The 18253-nt window shown below is 34.9% G+C and overlaps 1 protein-coding gene and 1 long non-coding RNA gene across 2 annotated transcripts; both read left to right on the top strand.

Moving 5' to 3' along the window:
• Positions 1-5036: 5036 nt before the first annotated feature.
• On the top strand, positions 5037-6665 carry LOC132862264 (uncharacterized). Its single transcript, XR_009650004.1, has 2 exons — positions 5037-5154; positions 5677-6665. It is a non-coding gene; the product is annotated as an uncharacterized LOC132862264 (long non-coding RNA).
• A 2607-nt stretch (positions 6666-9272) lies between these two features.
• Positions 9273-17659, top strand: LOC132862420 (transmembrane and death domain protein 1-like). Its single transcript, XM_060894425.1, has 5 exons — positions 9273-9351; positions 10537-10716; positions 10985-11104; positions 13261-13398; positions 17329-17659. Exons 1-5 carry the CDS (start codon positions 9273-9275, stop codon positions 17529-17531), a joined length of 720 nt encoding a protein of 239 aa, XP_060750408.1. The 3' UTR covers positions 17532-17659.
• Positions 17660-18253: the final 594 nt, after the last annotated feature.

The following is an 18253-nucleotide window of genomic DNA, read 5'->3' as shown; positions in this document are numbered from 1 at the left end:
CCTCTCAAGGTTTTTTCTTCTTATCATCTCAGGGAGTTTTCCTCATTAGGGATAGGGATAGATATATGGTATTTTAAATTTTAAGTTAAGTCTTTTTATATTCATTTTAAACTTTAATTGTATCTATTCACTTACAATTTGTTCTTCTTATTTTGTCTTCTTATTATTATTATTATTATATATTGATTTCTTCTTCTCTCTCTTCTGTTTCCATACTTGTGTAAAGCTGCTTTGAGACAATGGAACAATTGTTAAAAGCGCTATACAAATAAATTGAATTAAACTGAATTCTTGAGGGCATGCTGTAAAGGTTGTTTGGATGACTTGAGCTTCAGAATGCTGTTGTAATCCATCCTCCCGGCCGCTTCAGGAACAAAATTATATTTTGATAGAATTCATTATATTTGTGCATGACAAACGCATTTGTTAAAGATCCATTTTGAGGCTTGCAATAATGTTTTCAATTGTCAGTAAACCTCATGTGGATAGCATGCTCTCTGTTGCTGGTTCTGAGTGTAGCTGCTTTGTTACAGTATATCATCGGCATTTTGAGTCATACACTTGCCCAAACAGTCTTTGTAAAGACATGGCAACATTGTTAGAAGAACTGAAGGAACACATTTCAAAGCCATTTAACTTAGCCTGAGCTGTTCATCTGATATGCTCGTTCCTAATCCTGTTCATCCTCGTCACTCCTAAAGAGAACTTCAACATCCTCATCTCTGCTACCTCCATCTCTGCCTCATGACCTTTCCTCACTGCTACAGTCTTTAGACCATATAGCAAAGCTGGTCTCACTAATTGTATGCAAACTAATTCATTTTATTTGACACTGGCCACAACAACACTATGATCTTCAAATTGATGCATATGAAATATGTGGCAAAACTCAAGATCAGAGTGTAAACTGAAAATTGTGTCCAGTCAGGTTTAATTGTTATAGACATTGTCTGTGTTGGGTAGTCATTTTACTGCTGATTTACAATTGATGATTCTTTCTATGTGATGATGCTTCTCCATCAAATTCAGCTCACAGTTCAGGTGGATTCCCTTCTCTGGACTCCACAAGACTGCTCAAAGTGTGCTGTGGTATCTGGCACAAAGCAGATAATTTTAGTATGTTGTGAGGTTGGGCTTTCAAGTCTTATTTGTTCAGCAAATCCCACAGATTGTTTTTATGGTCAGCAAATCACCGTAAACTCTTTGTTATGTACCTCAAACATTTGTAAACAACTTTTGTGGTTTGACAGAGCACATTATCCTTTTGAAAGAGGCCTCTTCCATTAGGTGATACAGTTACAAGGAAAGGCTTACTTGGTCAGCCACAATGTTTATGTAGATGGTACATGTTGTTATGAATGCCAGGACCAAAGGTTTCCCAGCAGATGCCCATTCTAGATGATATCATGCCCATTATAGATGATATCATAGATAGCATGATTTTGTTTTTTTTAACATTTGTTGTACAGTAACATCTAAGTGGTCAGTCCTCCCATGTGCATAAATGAGCCTTGTGGACCCACGGCCCTGTTGCCATTTTACCGGCTGTCCTTCACTGACCACTACATACCAGGAACACCTTAGTTTTTCAATGTATAGTGGATTACTGTCTATTCTGTATAAAATATATGTTTACCTACCTTTTAATCTTTTAATGTTATCTATAGTATATTGAAATGTGTGAAATTATAGATCTGCTTAAAGGATTTAGTGATAAGGAGAGTATATGCCACTTTATTTCCCATTCAAATGTTCACTCATTGACTTTTGAATTTTTCCCTGTAGCTGCTATAGGGAGTGGCACTGACTGCCATGGGAGAGTTACAGTTTCTCACACAGCCATCACCTTCCCCCAGCTTGTTTTGTCTGAGGATCAGGTTGCCAAACTGCAGCCAGATGAGCCCAAATTAGTTTTCAGTGACCTTTCTTTCTATTTGACTCTAACATATATTGTTTAAATATAGACACTCTTCAAGCTTCAATCGTTGAAGTCCTGTCATTCCAGTGGGAGTCTAAAACATAAAGAGAATCTTTCTCTTAATAGAATATTAAACAGAGCTAGATAGGTCATTAGTACCTTCATAAATGTTTAAAGCACTGATAAAAATAAATGCCCTATTCTCCATGAAAGATGACCTTTAAGAAAATATGATAATGGTTTTATCGTTTTCTTAGAAATGCATTATTCACACAAACATGGCTTATTGTTATCCTGGAGAGAATATTATGAAATATTTTTATGTCTAAAGGTTATTTTATGAAGTTTTCTTGCAAATACCACAAACTGATATTCACATAATTTCAGTTGGGTGTCTTTACAATGAATTATCACCTTCATAGACTGTCAGATGTGTTTGTGATTCAATTATATTGTACTTGTTATGTAAAGTATTTGGTTAAAGCAATCCAGATCATTAATTATTTGATACTTTATGTGATCTTTGTACACAAGGGTTCATGAATGCAAAATATCAGCATAAATAACCAAGTTTCACATCCAACCATCCAATCTATCCCCAACAACCCCACCACTAAATTCATGTAATCTTTAATTCCCAGTCTAAATGAATGATACATCAGTTACTCGAATTGAGCACACAGTCAGGCTAATTATTGTCTGAGGCTAAAGTATTTTTGTTATTAGAATTTGCTGATTGAGGTGCCATGTAGCATGTATCAGTATCAGTAGCATGATACTAATGCACAGGATGTAACGGAAGCAAACTTTGTTTCTCTGTATTTTCGCAAAAGTACTGAAATGCAAACAGGACCCTGAGAAGGTGCACATGATTCTCACAAGATACAACAATAATGAATCATTTGATATTGTGTTTTAATGTTCTCACATTAAATGCATACATTATATATACATTATTTTTTTGTTTGCTTGTTAAAACTCTAGATTTTTATTTATGTTAATAATCTGTTTGTGATATAGTAACATATTTGATGTTTAATTAATCATCTACATAAATGTAACAAATCAGTAGCTCTCTGTTCATTGTCAGTTTACCTGGAAATAAAGTGCATTAGATACTGCATTCCAGCATAGGCAAGTCTGGACAGAGGCAATCAGGTTTTGTATCCCCATTAGCTACAATAGAGAGAAAAGGAGAAGAAAAGTGAGGAGTATTAATCAAGCTTTTTGGCACCCAGTGTGAGTGCACACAAAAAATCTTGCATTATTCCTTAACTTATTTAATGGCTCACAGCTATCAAAGGTATTACATATCAGGAACCTCTGGAGATGGACTGAGGCATAAAGTTTAATGTCTCTCCTTCTAACATCTCTTGTATGGACCTGTGTCCTATCCGTCTGGATTAGGTATTATCCAGCTTTGCTTGCTCTGTCCAGATAAAGGAGCATGATTACTCCCAGTCCTCTAAAAGTGAACAGAACATATGACAAAAAATTGGAAGAAATGTTATATGTAACACTGACATGAAATTCGTTTTGTCTTTGCATTTTCTTTTATGCATGCGGGTATGCAGAGAATAAACACATTCCTGGGCATGTGGAGGCAAATTTTCTGCCTGTAGGCTGGTGTGGCTGTAACCTAGTACCTCCTCACCTTCAACATGTGGGGGTTGGGATGAAAAACATACCATGCACCACCACCATTCCAGAATCCCTCCAAGCACTCCATTTTTACATACAATATGAAACCCAGCACAACGTTAATAACCTTCATTTATTGGCACACAGGCCAGGTAAACCTGTGAACCGTGTTTTTCTTTATGACAAAAAAGAAAGAAAGACAAAGACCAAAGAAGGAATCTACAAGGTCAAAGCACTGCTGGCACTGCACTCATTTAACATTAAAAAAGCACATTTCTTTCGAAAAGACAAAACCAATTGCTATTAAGGCAGTCTGCTCTTTTCCACATACTTTTAGGAATTTATCTGTTAAATCTGTTAAAAAGCATGTCTCATAATTTAACTGTAAAGAAACAAATAAGCAATAGATTACGCAATAAAAACATATCTGTTGTTATGATATATTTGTGGCAATCTTGAGTTCTTTAAGATTAGTATGTTGTGATTGTGAGTACCGTGTGCATGTTTCTGCTATGTGTATGTATGCAGACACAACTGTAGCCTACAAAATCTGCCAGCCTTGATTAATTTTCTCAGAGAACTACACAGAAATTTAGCAAAGCTCCCCAGTTAGTTAGTCCCATATATACACTAGCTAAACAGCTAAGAACAGCCAACATACAGTATATCTTTTTAACAAACTTCAAAGACAACACCAAAACATGACTGGCTAAGAAAATATTTGTAGAATTGTTAGAGTTATTAGTAGAATAACAGTAAAATATTGTATTCAAATTTTTAGAAGAAGTTAGTTAACATATTTGGGCAACAGTCATTTTTAGTCAGTTGTTGTGTGGTTGTTTTACATGTCAATGTTTTGATACTTCTGTGTGTACACACACAAACACACACACACACACACACACACACACATACAGTACACAAACTCCTCACTTCCTGGTTTTCCTTTATCCCATTCTCTTGACTTAGATTGTTCTACTAAAATCCAGAGCAGGACAGGGCTACATGACACTGGTTCACATTCAAGTGAAGTAAAAGGTTTAATCTGTGGACTTCCTGCACTGTAAACTAAAAACCACAATGTGCAGGCAATATTACCAAAATATATGGACGACTGTTTGAAATAAACAAACAAATAATAATAAAAGAATGTCTCTCCCTGTATTGTGCATTCACACTACATTGTTTCTACTAAAAAAAGCCATATACCATAGATACACCAAATAACTGCACGCAAATGCATACAGTAGGTGTTTAAATCCACATGTCTGGTGTACAATTTTCACTTGTTTTCAATTGTTCACCTGTGTTTTAAGTCACTTAACAGGCTTTAGGCTGAATCCAAGTATAGAGCACCAGGTGTGCTTGCACTTTATGGAGGTGAGAGGAGTGGCTTCTTAAAATCATATGTTCCTATTGGTCTGAGCAAAGAAGTAAAGCAGCATTACCTGAGGCAGGTAGGCAAATAAAGAGAGTGGCTCAAACTGTTGCACATCCACCCTTCTTTATTTCCTATGGAGAGACATACAATCTTTACCTTTATTGATTTTTTTGGGAAGAGGCTTTGGGAATAGGTCTGGATCTTAACAAAACAGGTGAGTGTAAATTATTTGTCAAGGTGTATGATCTGTCAGAGTAGATTGATTGGGCTTTTTGTTTGTTTCTTTGTTTGCTAGGCTGGTTTTTATTTTACAACAGTTTTTAAAACATTATAACCACGTTCTTAATGGTAGCTTTTAAAAAAAGACGAAGAGAAAGTTGATTGCAAAAGTGAAGAAAGTTAACCAACTTCTATTCATAGGTAATTAATGTGCACTAACTGCATGGTTTTAACTTTTTAAAATCTCAACCTATTGTTCATATCAAATAATATATCTAGTAAGCACAATTCAGAAAATACACTGAAACTAATGTAGTCAGAGGTATGACCAGAGAGTACTGAGAGTTAAAACATTATCTGAACATGACCTCATAGGTGTGGGAGAAACACTTTTGGAATATTACTTCCAAGAGCACTGCAAAATACACCCAGTTAAGCCCATGCAGTGTGTGTGTGTGTGTGTGTGTGTGTGTGTGTGTGTGTGTGTGTGTGTTTCATGCTGGATTTCACTTTACAGGACTGCATAGTGCCTTCATGGCCCGGGGCATAAAGAGAAAGACAGGCCTGGGCTCGCTGTAAGGAGAGGCCAGGTTGCAGAGTGTATATCTTACACCCAAACACTTACCCACACACTGAGCAAATTTGCCTATTAATATTATACAAGACACCAGCCTCACTGCTTTTTTAAAAGACTTAGATCTTCTATTAAATATTTTCATAAGAACAAATGTTTATGCCTTTGAATGCTCTTTACACCTGTTTTGTTTTTTTGTTTTTTTATTTGAAGCAAGATTTGCCTTTTACTTTAACAGGGTCTAAGTTGCCGTCTGAAAAACTGCGTTTAAAAAATGGCTGATGTTGCAATTCTACAGTTTTCTATAGATTCTATCCTTCATTCCACCGGAGTCTGTGTCTTTAAGGAATCAGATTTCAGTGGTGTGAAGCGTAGAAGACATGGAGTCATCACACATACCTTTCTGAAAAATAAAATAAAATCACAGGAGAAACTGGACAACTGTGCAAAACGAAGGTGTTGAGAATCAACAAGGATGCATGTCTTTATGTTACAGTTATTGTTTTTGACTCAGTATTCACAGCCATTTCTTTGTAGTTTGTGTGTGGGTGTGTGTATTTAGTTTCAACTACTGCTCTGAGCACTTGGAGTAGGCTAAATGTATCCTTCCCTGACCTTGTGCCCTCCATCTTTGTGCAGAGCTTTTAACTCCATAACTTCCCTATTTTCATCCTCCCCATAAAGCAATTTGCCTTACATGTGTTCTATAACGCACAGCATCAAACTGTTTCTGGGAAAAAACTGCAGACAAGTGGCAAATAAAAGACAAACACATGCACACACTTACACAGACTCAGTTACACACTCTGTTTACAGGAGCTTTCATGTGTACCTTTAATAGTTTTATATGTTGAGTTTAGTTCAATCAATAATCCATGTGGATTGCATGTTTGGATTGCATCATTTTCATCAATAAAATGCAAATAAACAGATTTTTGGTGGTGTTTATAAACAGCAAATGCAGCCTGTTGCTTATCCTTAAATGTCTAATAGATTGCTGAATTCAATCTAAAATATATTCTGTTAACCAAAATTAGTTGACTTTATGTGGAAACCGTTGCACTAATCAAGTTTAGATTTTACATTGGGGAACTAAACATGTTAAGTTGTGTTAACATAGAACCTTTAGTGGGTGCAGCAGACAAGTTTAGTTGTATTAGTCTTAACTAGAAATAATTAATTCACTTCATTAACATTTTTGAGTATACATTTAATAAAATAATTAATAAGTTAAACAAAATAAATAAAGCATATTAATTATATCTAAGCATGTCTTATAATTCAAAAATTATATTACTTAGATAATACAATAATAAGGATTTTTTTTAATAATTTATAACAAATAAAAACAAAACTTAAACATTTTTTATTGTTAACAAAAAACAGCTACCACTTCAGTGTACTTAACTTGTCAACCAAAAGACAAGTAAAAGTTTTTTTGCACAAGCAAACCTTTTTGCATTTTATTTTTTTTAAGAGATGAATATGAAGTATTCAACAAAATGCTATATCTTTGAGAATGACTAGACATGCATTAAAACTGGATTTGAAATGGAACTTGAGACAAGCCTATAAAATTAAGCTCGAGTTGACCACTGTTAACTTGTATTATATTTAGGTTTCAGGTCACATTTTAAAATATAAAGAAAACTTGGAATTGGAATGTGTTCTTCATTGATTTGGGGTAGCAGTGCATATGCAAAACCGAAAGAAATGGAAAAAATACAAGGCTTTTGGCAGGTCTTTAATGCCTTCCATCACCAACTTCTCCCTCAATGATGATCTTATCTAAGGCCGGACTAAGATTACGTGAAGATGGGAACACAACACCTTCCTGCTCAACAAGGAGGATTCTGAAGTCAAGGTAGTGAAACAAGTGATCATAACCATAGGACTCCTAAAAACAGAGCACATTCAAGACATTTCTTTTTAAATAACTATCAATAATGTTAAACAAATAGACTTGTAATGACATAAATTCATAAAACTTACATGTGAAAACAGAGCAGAAGAAAATCAGTAGCAGAGAAAATTCCACTGTAAAAGTTAATTAACGAATGCTAATGACCTCGTCCTTAAAACAGATTGTTAATAATATAAATAAAGTCACTCATGTGAAGTCACTCACGTTATAGCCACAAGTACGTATACATGGACGTGCTGATACAAACCGACTAAAAACGTATGGCAAATAAATACACATGCTGTATCTAAACTGAACAATGGCGTAAGTTTGATTTTGACATTGGTGGGGATATAATTTATTTGACATTGTTGGGGACAACATTTCCCGTATTTTGTGCATAAAACTGTTGTTATAATAATACTTTCTTACTCACATACCGGTAGCCTGCATCACGTTGCATATTGCTTCATACAACGGAATATTGCTGCAGCCTCCTACCTCAACACATTAGCGAGAAAGACAAAGCCAATCAAACAGCGACGTGGGTTAGAGAGGCGGGACTCAAAAAAGGCAAAGGCCAATCCTTTTAGAGAGGTGAGTTACAGAGGCGGGATTCATTGCAGGGGGTAAGATCTGTTAACCGTTTGTGTTCCACAAGTTGCGCTATTTTTTACAGAACGCTGTTGTAAAATATTTTTCACCTTATGTAATGATTCCTGGATAAATGTTAAATGAAATAAGTAAAAAAGCACAAGACACAGACGGATATCAGTGGTTATGTATATATATATATATATATATATATATATATATATATATATATATATATATATATATATATATATATATATATATATAGGCTTGGTCGAATTATTGCTAGGGACAATTGAGTGTTCCCTGGATATTGGAAGGGACATGTCCCTACCGTCCCTACCCAAATCGACGCCCTTGAAACTGAACAACATTCAGAAACACACTGGATTATAAAATGTGCCCTGACAAAAAGTAGCTCTTTTATTCGTTAGCGTTACAGGTAAACTGTAAAAACTGTGACCAGATAGCTTCACATTAACACCCCGTTAATGTTTAACAGTTTAACATCAGTCCTAATTTTTGGTTATCACTTTTTTCAGTAAGATGTATACAGAAAAAAACCCTTTGTATGCGTTGTTTAGCGCTCGTCATCAGCCAGGACGAAACTTCAGGCACCGCTCCGTTCACCGTCGACACCTGTTTCATTAGGCTCCGCCCCTCCCTTATAAAAACCTGACATATCGACTTCTCTTATTAACATGATCATTACAACTCAATTTCTCTCACGAATAGTACAGGCAAATAATTTGATTTAGTAGTGACAACGTTTTAAAAAAAAGAATAAGTAATGACCACTTAAAATGTTTATTTTATCATATTTACTTGTTTACTGTATAACAAACAGTTATGAGATTTGAGGTAAATCCATGGTAAATCATATAGTAATAGATCGCAGGATTTAAATACTGACGATTTTCAGGATGACAAACTTTCATAAATTTTCTTCCTTCAACAGAGTCTGGTCCAACTAATTCATTCATGCTCAACGGAATAGAATGCCTCACATCGTGATTGCGCAACACAGAGGCTGATTAAAAAAATGTTTTTTACTCAGATCATAACCACTGCGTTTTTCTCCATTTTCCTCCTCCTGAGCCCAAGCCTCAGTGAAGACACAGGTGAGAAATTCAACCTGATGCAAATTATAAACAAGAGAGTGTATTTATTTATATATTTAAAAAAAAAAAAAAAAAAAAAAAAAAAAAAAAAAAAAACGAAAAGGAGCTGTTTTGTAGATAAACAACCAAAAATATTGGGTTTAGCGTTTAGAGAAAAGTAATCAGTAACAGTTTAAGTTTTGTACCTCTTATACAAAGCAATTTGCCAACAATATTTTTTGTGTTTAATGTAATTTTATTGTTAATTTTAATACATGACAATTTTGAACGTTTGGAGTGTTGAACGTACATGAAATAACATTCTTGTTATCTTTTATAACATAACATATATATAATATATACAACATAATATATAAAACAGCTAGAAACAGTCAGTCCTTCATTGTTTTTTCCTATCTTAGAAAAATTCTCTCTTTCACCATATCAACAATTATTTAAGTTTATAGACTGTTTATGTGGCAGGTCCTCCACACTATTCCCATGGTTATTTGTTACCATAGAAACAAAAACAACACTGGTTGTATTAAAGCTGGGATTTGTATTGCAGTTGGTATTATTGTCAAAGCTGCCAAAGAAAATTAACCAATGCCTCAAGAAAAATTAGTTTCAAGAATTCATTAGTGCTGTAGTAAAACTGATACTAAAGAATTAGTAAAATAATGAAACAGAGAGATTAACTAATCAGGAGAAAAGTACACTCTTCTCATAGCTGCAACTTGGGAACCAGGGAAGCTGTCTTGGGGGTTGGGGGTTTTATAGTCTGTTCACATGCAAAATAAGCTTGTCTGAAATATGTCAAACCGATAGAAATATTATGATCTAGGACTATGTGTCATTTGTATCATATATCATCTTCTGAGAGAAATGAATATTTCTTATATTTTTATAAAGGTTGGGTCTGCTGTACAGTATTTTCACAGTATGAGCTTCCACACTGACTACAATTTTCATTTTTTAAATATTATTATTATTATTATTATTATTATTATTATTATTATTATTATTATTATTATTTCACCAATGCAATTTATGTACCAGACATAAATTAATCATTAAATCTGAGGTTCCAATTCAGGTTCAGTAAGCATAGCTCTACATTATAATATGGTTCTTGCTATAATCAATGACTACAAATTCAGTAAGGAAATTACTATGGCAATTAAAATGACCCTTCAATGGTCTCAGTGATGGTGGACTTAGGATTACATCAGCTGCAGCGACTAGTGGATCTTCTGACAGTTCATGAGTGTGAAGAGCTTCTAATGACCCTCTCAAACCCAGTTGAAAACATCTCCAATCAGCTCCATTCCCTCTCTGAAGAAACAAACCAATTCAGAATGATAGGCCGCTCACCCAGAGATACAGGTACAAAGATTGTGTTACTTATTTTTAACAAACATTTGAGATGCTTGAAATACAGGCTTGAAATACACCAGAGCACAGTGCGTTATGTTCCTACTAAAAAAATGCTTCATAAAATCCTACAGAAGGGTGATTATTTTAAAAGGGTGTAAAAGGGAAAAAATTGTAAAAGGGAGTTATTAGAAGAATTGACTTTTAATGAATTTTCATTGCTCTTAATGTGCAGAGTAATGTTTGATCATTTCTGTGCATGTGTGTGTATGTGTATTAGACAAAAAGTCCCACTGTCATTCAGTACTGATTGACTGGCTCCAGACCAATGGTGAACAGATGTACTACGACAGACTATCTCGCACTCTTCAACAGATTGGAAGGACTGACATTGCAATAGGTTAGTTTCACACACGCGCGCACGCGCACACACGTACACACATTGTGTAATTGTGATTGCTCTCTCTAAACATCTGTGAATTTTAGATTTAAGTTAAATGTTATAATGTAAATAAATAAATAGTGATTCCATGAAGAAATATGAAAAATTGCAATGGGGTTGCTGGCAGATTCACTACCTGACATTTGCCATATGCTGCACAGCACCTGTGACCATTGTCTGGAATGGTAGACCTATAGAAGTGGGTCAGGAGATGGTTTAGTGTTTTACCCTGACCTAAATGCCCGGCCATCAGATTACGATGAGCTTCTTGGAATAATATTTATTCCAAGTATTTTTTGGAACCAATAACTGTGCTATTTCATTGTTTGTTGTTGTTATTTTTTTGTTTGTTTGTTTGTTTTTTGTTTTTGTTTGTCCCATATCACTTAGTATAAACTATCATTAATTATCAAACAATAAATGAAAATATTGGAAGTAGAGCTCAGTGTTGGGCTGAACCAACAGACCATAAATTATTTTCATCCGCACACATCACCCTTTAACAGCAATGAAAATAGTGACCAAATTGTTTGTAAATTCAGCTGATGGATGAGGTGGATGATGAGACCAATGCCCCCACCTACATCATGTGGAATTGGCCATGGAAATGGTTTCAGGGAAAATGCCCCCCATGGCCCCATGGGGCAGGGACAGGGAAAATGAGGGGAGGAATTATTTAAGGGAAGTTTATCCATTTTGAGAGTTTTTAGTTTAGAATTCTGGAATTCTACAAGGTTATTTTCATTAATAAAAATATGAGCGGGGATAATATGTGCTTGACTGGAGATCATGTGATGATGCTGTGAACTGAGAGTCATGGGAGTTGCAATTTTGTAAGTTTAATGTGAATACATACTTAAATACTTATTGATATGCTCATCAAATGGAACACTGCATTGCTTTTTTAAATGCCTGTATGGTTATACATATATAGTACCTGTACATCCAAATGAGAATATAATATATTGCACAAATATCTCACAATATGGTATAATGATGTAATGAATAAATTCAATATATTTTGTATGGGCCAGAGTATCATTTTAAAATTCATTCAGAAGTTCATTACAGATTAATGTTTTAAACTGAAAACTCCAAATTTCTAATTGTTATCTGTAATGATTATTGGCTTATACTGCTAAACTCTGAAATGGTTTTGCTAGGTGCAGACCATCATGCACTGACAGATTGGCTATGGGAATGTGTAAATGATTTGACCATTTTCTATCTGTTCCTTTCATCAGCCCTTCAAATGGACAGACAGAGAGAGAATGACAAAATGGCAAGAATGACAATTCTTAAGTGAAAGCTATACTATTTCCAGTATGAAAATGTCAAAGTTTTGTGAAGTGCACCATGCTACATAAGCCGTAATTGTCAAATTGTAATTATTCTGCAAGTAAGCTATACTGAAGATGCAAATTACATCCTTACATACATGCTTTAGAGTTTGAATCTGAGTGTGCTTCATTATACTGTACTTGCAAGATTTAAAAGCCTGCTGCAGACTGTTAATCTCATTTTAAACTATTCAGTGTGCTGCAAGAACTGCACAAGCCAACATATAAAAATTAAATAAATCTCAAAACAAGGCTGAAGGCATTCCTTGGCTATGAGAATTATATAATCTGTATGTATATTTAATAAAATTTTCAATTCACATTGTCTCCAATCAGCTTAGAAGTATATACAGAAGTAAAGAAACAGAATAAACAAATTAAGTTTTAAATTAAGTTACTATATATCTCTATCATCTATCCCTAATGAGCAAGCCAGAGGCAATGGAGGCACAGAAAAACTCCCTGAGATAATTTAGAAGTTTTTAGAGGAACCAGACTCCAAAAGGGAACCTATTATCATTTAGGTGACACTGGATGGTAAATAATGTAAATGTAAATAATGTCCTTTATACAACAGTTTGTGTTTGAGTGAACTAATGGGTCAGCGCAAATTCCAAGTCCACCACAGACCCAACACTAATTTCTTCCTTCTCCAAGTAATATCATGAATATTAAATTATTCATAATTAAACTTAATGGTAATTCTGTAAGACAATGGCATTACTGTGAAGTAGTAATTAATGTTGTTGTGCCTCTATATGCTTTGTCTTGTAGAGTTAGGTAAGAACATTAATCAGGACAAGACTCTGGCCATGCAGCGCTATGTTGACGAATACCATGAGCACATCAACCAAATACCATCCTATTTAATGCACTCTCAAGCTGAGGAAACACATCATTCTGTAAAAAAAGGTAAGGAATGATGCAGTAAATTGCATCAGTAATGTTTTTGAAAACTGCTTTAAAAAAAACTTTAAAAATTTAGAGGGAATTTCTTAATACTTTTATAAAGTATTTTTATACTTTATTTATAGTATTTTTATTTTAATACCTCATTTTTCAAACTGGATACAACCAGATTAATTCAGAAAACATTCACAGGAGCATTAGAAAACGTTTTTTATGAAAAGCCAGTGCATTAGGAATAATGACTTCTTATAACCTACAGTGTATCCTACAGTAGCTCCAGAATTTGTGCAAAATTACATATGAAGATTTATGAATTGTGTAAATGGGATGGTAAACAAGAAGGGCAAGGCTCATAAAAACTTTGAATAAAATAATTCAACTTATTTATTCAAAATAAATAAACAAACAAACAAACAAACAAACAAACAATGTTTTAAAAACCTTTAGTGGTTAAAAATGGCCACAAAATAGGATCAACCTTGGTAGTGAAAAAAAGAGAATTCTTTATTTCTGGGAACTGTTGCAAGTTAAAGCTCATAGCCCAAACCTTCACACGGAATGTACAGTGAATCAGATCATAATTTCACTGAATGTGTTCATGGAGAAAAGGTCTTCATTGTTCAGTTTTATTTATCACTGTGTCATCTTTAACAACTTTTCTAAACAATCAAATTTACCAACAAAATTACTCAACAGATTTCAGGATATACGGTTATTTGTTTGCTTGTTTTGTTTTATTTTTTCACAAAAAGTAAACCAACATTCAGAAAACAGATGGGAAACCCCTACCTATATCATCAGCACCATCACAGCACCATCTTTGGAGAAAAACAAATACACTGTATCACACAAGCATCTCTTATCTGCTGTCAGTGGCTTGGCTGAACAAAATTCTTGTAAGGCAGACGGGATGAGTGAAAAGGGTATTAATATATTACTGTGATCCTGTATGGAACATGGCCAGTCTGTGGGTGTTTTAGATGCAGCGTGTGGTATAAATGTCCGTGATAGAGGGAAGAGAGACTCCAATGGTGTTTTCAGCTGTTCTCACTATCTGCTTGGGTCTTGCAATCCGAGATGGTGCAATCCCAAACCAGATAGTGCAGCTGCTCAGGATGCTCTCAATGGTCCCTCTGTAAAACGTAATCAGGATGGGAGGCCACTCACTGCTGCCCCACATGTACATCCTTGAGAAATATAGCACTGTTAGATAGTATCACTTAGAGACCATGGACATGGCTTTGGACTGTAATTGTCATAATCACTTAAGTCTTCATCACTAAACAGTTGACAACTTCAAGACAGACTTGATGTTATAACTAGAATGAATTGTCTTATGCATTGGTGCTTCTTGACTATAAAATACAGTTGTAGATGTCTCTCAAGGTTTCTTTCTTCCTTTCTTCTTCTTTTCTTCTTTCTTCCTCTTTATTGCTTTTTTTTTTTTTAGTAATTGCAATTACTACAATGAAAAGCCCCAAAAGCCAAGCACTTACAAAAGTTACTATAAAATATCAAGATATAGAAGATGGCTTCAGCAAGGATAAAGATAGTGGCCTACCACTACATAGACCCACTAACTGTGACACAGAGCTCCTGCCAGGCACCATCCCACCAAACAAGTTAATCTCAATTCAGTTCAATTCAGATTTAATTTGAATAAACTTTTAACAATGGACATAGCTTCATTAAATCTTTAATGAATATATCCTATCTTCTTAGCCTCTCAACAAGCAATGGAGGATTTCACCTAAGAGCCATTAAAACAAGGGTCCATTTGTTATTCCTCTTCTACTGTATCTGCCGGATTCTTGATTGTGGATACTCTTTCACTCAGCCCGTCTGCCATGGAAGAATTTTGTTCAGCCAAGATATTCAACAAATTTGCAGCAAGTAGTACCTCTTTGATATTAAAGTAGGCAAGGAGTGGAAAACAGCCTTTAGTAATGGTGTAACTGGTTGGAAGGAGCAGCTATTCAGCTATTCAGTTCATTTTCATAGACCATAAAAACTTCAAGTAACCAAAATCAGTCAAAAGCTTGAAGTCTTGCCAAGCCTGGAGGGAATTTTACTGCAGACTCCCTGTCTTTCCTGTACCCTGCAGAAAATAAGGAACAGATGCCAGAGCACACATTGCCTCCATTTTGTTTTATGTTGGCTTTAATGCAGACTCTGAATAAAGTGATAGAGTTAGCACACTAGTACAAGTCCCTTCTTCATGCCCTCCAGAAATAAAGCTGTGTACCCTCTGAGGGGCAAGCTCATCACATGTCCCCTATAGGACATCCAGGAACTCACAGGATGTAACACTCATTAAAGGTCAGGTATTGGTGGCCAAACATGGTAACAGACATCCATAGATACAACAGGCCAAGGTAGAACTCACCCTAAGCACATGCCTTAACCCACACCCCAAAACTCTGATTTCACCTTACCATTGACTTTATCTAAATGAATGACAACGCAGATGAGGAATAACTAAATAAATAAGCCATTTATATAACCAAATAAACCATTTAATAACTAAATAAACAAGCGATCATGGCCATTATGGATTGAAATTTGACACCCTTCTTATGTGTACTTTTATCAACTTTATTGTTATCAGCCACCTCATTCCCCTAGAACATAAACCCCACAGCTAAACATACAGTGGATAAATGGTTGAGGTGGAGTGAGCAGTATGCACACTTACAAATAGAATAGGTGGCTCACGTTCAAGCACAGTTCCAACCTGTTGAACAAATCATTGACTGTAGAAACACATAAGTTTGTAAAAATCTGAATAATAATTGTCACCCATATGAGGATGGGTTCCCCTTTGAGTCTGGTTCTTCTCAAGGTTTCTTCCTTTACCATTCAAGGGAGTTTTTCCTTGCCACTGCTGCCTGAGTCACATCAGACATTGGGGATAAATACAAACACATTTAAATATATCTAATATTGGTCTTAAATTTTGTATTCTATTAATCTTTATATTTTTCTTTATAATAACCTTTTTTTCTATGTTTATGTTCTGTAAAGCTGCTTTGAGACAATGTCAGTTGTAAAAAGCGCTATACAAATAAACTCGAATTGAATTGAATTGAATTGAAAAATAAAATAGACAAGTTGAACCAACCACACCCCTGCAGACTAACATCTTAATTTCACATATAAATTTTTAAATAAATAATAAAATACATTTTTTTCAATCCATGAGATAACATAAGGAAAAAACCTTGAGGGGAACCAGGCTAAGAAGGGAGCCCATCCTCATTTGGGTGACAATGGACAGGAAATAATGTAAATGTAAATAACGTCCTTTCTACAACAGTACATTTACTTATCTACAACAGTACACATACTTATCATGCCTTAAGTCCATCAGACTAGTTCCACTGGTCTCCAAGGTACCTCCTACCACTTCAAAGACAGGCTGTGCATAGAAGGACAACCCACTTACCTGGTCAAGAACATCCAAAAATTTTCATTTACATTAATGGCATTTGGCTGATGCTTTTATCCAGTGCGAGGTACTAAAGTGTTTTGAAGTCTCCATCGATGAATACATCAATTCCGGTTTACCATTATACACACTAAGGATACTATCAGCCTAAAAACTCTGTTGGGAGGAATATAGCTTTTTTTTTTTTTAAATAAACAAACTGGGGAAAAAATAAGTAACATTAGTTTTTTAGAAAGAGGTAGGTCTTCACTCATTGTGCGAAGGCAGTTAGTGACTCATTTGGGCATCTAGGTGAAGTTCATTCCACCACTAAGATGCCAAAACATGTTTCAGTGTGATTTATTCTTTTTTCCACAGCAATTTCGGAATGATTACAATTTCATTAATTAAAGGAACACATTTTTAGTTAAGTCTATAGCTGCATTTAATGTTATGGATCATCTGTGAACCAAGTACACTTGTTTTGTGTTTTTATTGTTATTTAGCGAGGAGCTTGTCCTGGAAGCATTTGGACCTGGTCGTGGAGTGGCAACCAACGCCACCATACCAGCACCACATGATGGATGGTGTATGGCCTCTGATCATTGGCCTCATCCTTGGAATTGTTGGTGCACTGCTCTTAGGCATACCTACGTTATTGCTCTTTATCTTAGGTCTATCACAATGTGATCTCCCTGGTCAATCCTAATCTATAATCCCAACACCAAATGTATCATCATTCCTTTTCCTGTTGTGAACATTCTATTGAATCTGTGTTTTTAAATTGAGCTATGATTGTACATAAACATTTTAAATAAATTCAAAATCCTCTTGAAATTTTTTTTTAAAAAACTTAACAGAAAAGTTATTCACAATAACTTCAGAGTCTTCCACTGCCATGCTGGCCAAAATCCTTCATCAGTATTATATACAGAAAATAATCATTGTTCTGGTGATTTTTTGCCAATATCTATAAGAATGTAAGAATTAAGCATTTCTGGATAGAGGCTCCATGTTGGCTCTAACCATTTCTGCCTATCTGGTGTGGAGTAAAAACTAATTACCCAGCCTTGCTTGTTGTCCCTTGAGTCTTCCCATAATGCCTGAAGCAACCTACTGGTTTAATAATAATGACAACAGACAAAGCAACCTGCAAAATAGCACTCAGAACACTGGTCAGGTAGAGAAGAGCATACTGAGAAAAGGCTATTATGGGGACAGCTCTTGATTATCAATTTAACATGTAATAATGTATCAACAATGTAATCTACAAATAATGTATTTCTACACATAATGTAATATACATTTTGTGTATGTCTCTTTCTACTATCTATTTCATTATACAAACAGCAATTAGAGGCAATTAGCTAAACAGATTTCAATGTGGTGGGGGGTGGAAATTAATTAAGTAATTAATCAATCAAATCAATC

The sequence above is a fragment of the Tachysurus vachellii genome, chromosome 19 (assembly GCF_030014155.1).
Source record: "Tachysurus vachellii isolate PV-2020 chromosome 19, HZAU_Pvac_v1, whole genome shotgun sequence".
NCBI classification, from domain to species: Eukaryota; Metazoa; Chordata; class Actinopteri; order Siluriformes; family Bagridae; genus Tachysurus; species Tachysurus vachellii.
The sequence above is the reverse complement of the archived record's forward strand: the minus strand, read 5'-3'. Positions and strand labels throughout refer to the sequence as shown.

What these genes read in the sequence shown, in the direction of transcription:
- LOC132862420 (XM_060894425.1), top strand. Translation starts at nt 9,273, where the DNA reads ATGTTTTTTACTCAGATCATAACCACTGCGTTTTTCTCCATTTTCCTC. An exon ending in CCGCTCACCCAGAGATACAG is followed by an intron (nt 10,717 to 10,984) that starts GTACAAAGATTG and finishes TATGTGTATTAG; the next exon opens with ACAAAAAGTCCCACTGTCAT. An exon ending in AAGGACTGACATTGCAATAG is followed by an intron (nt 11,105 to 13,260) that starts GTTAGTTTCACA and finishes TTTGTCTTGTAG; the next exon opens with AGTTAGGTAAGAACATTAAT.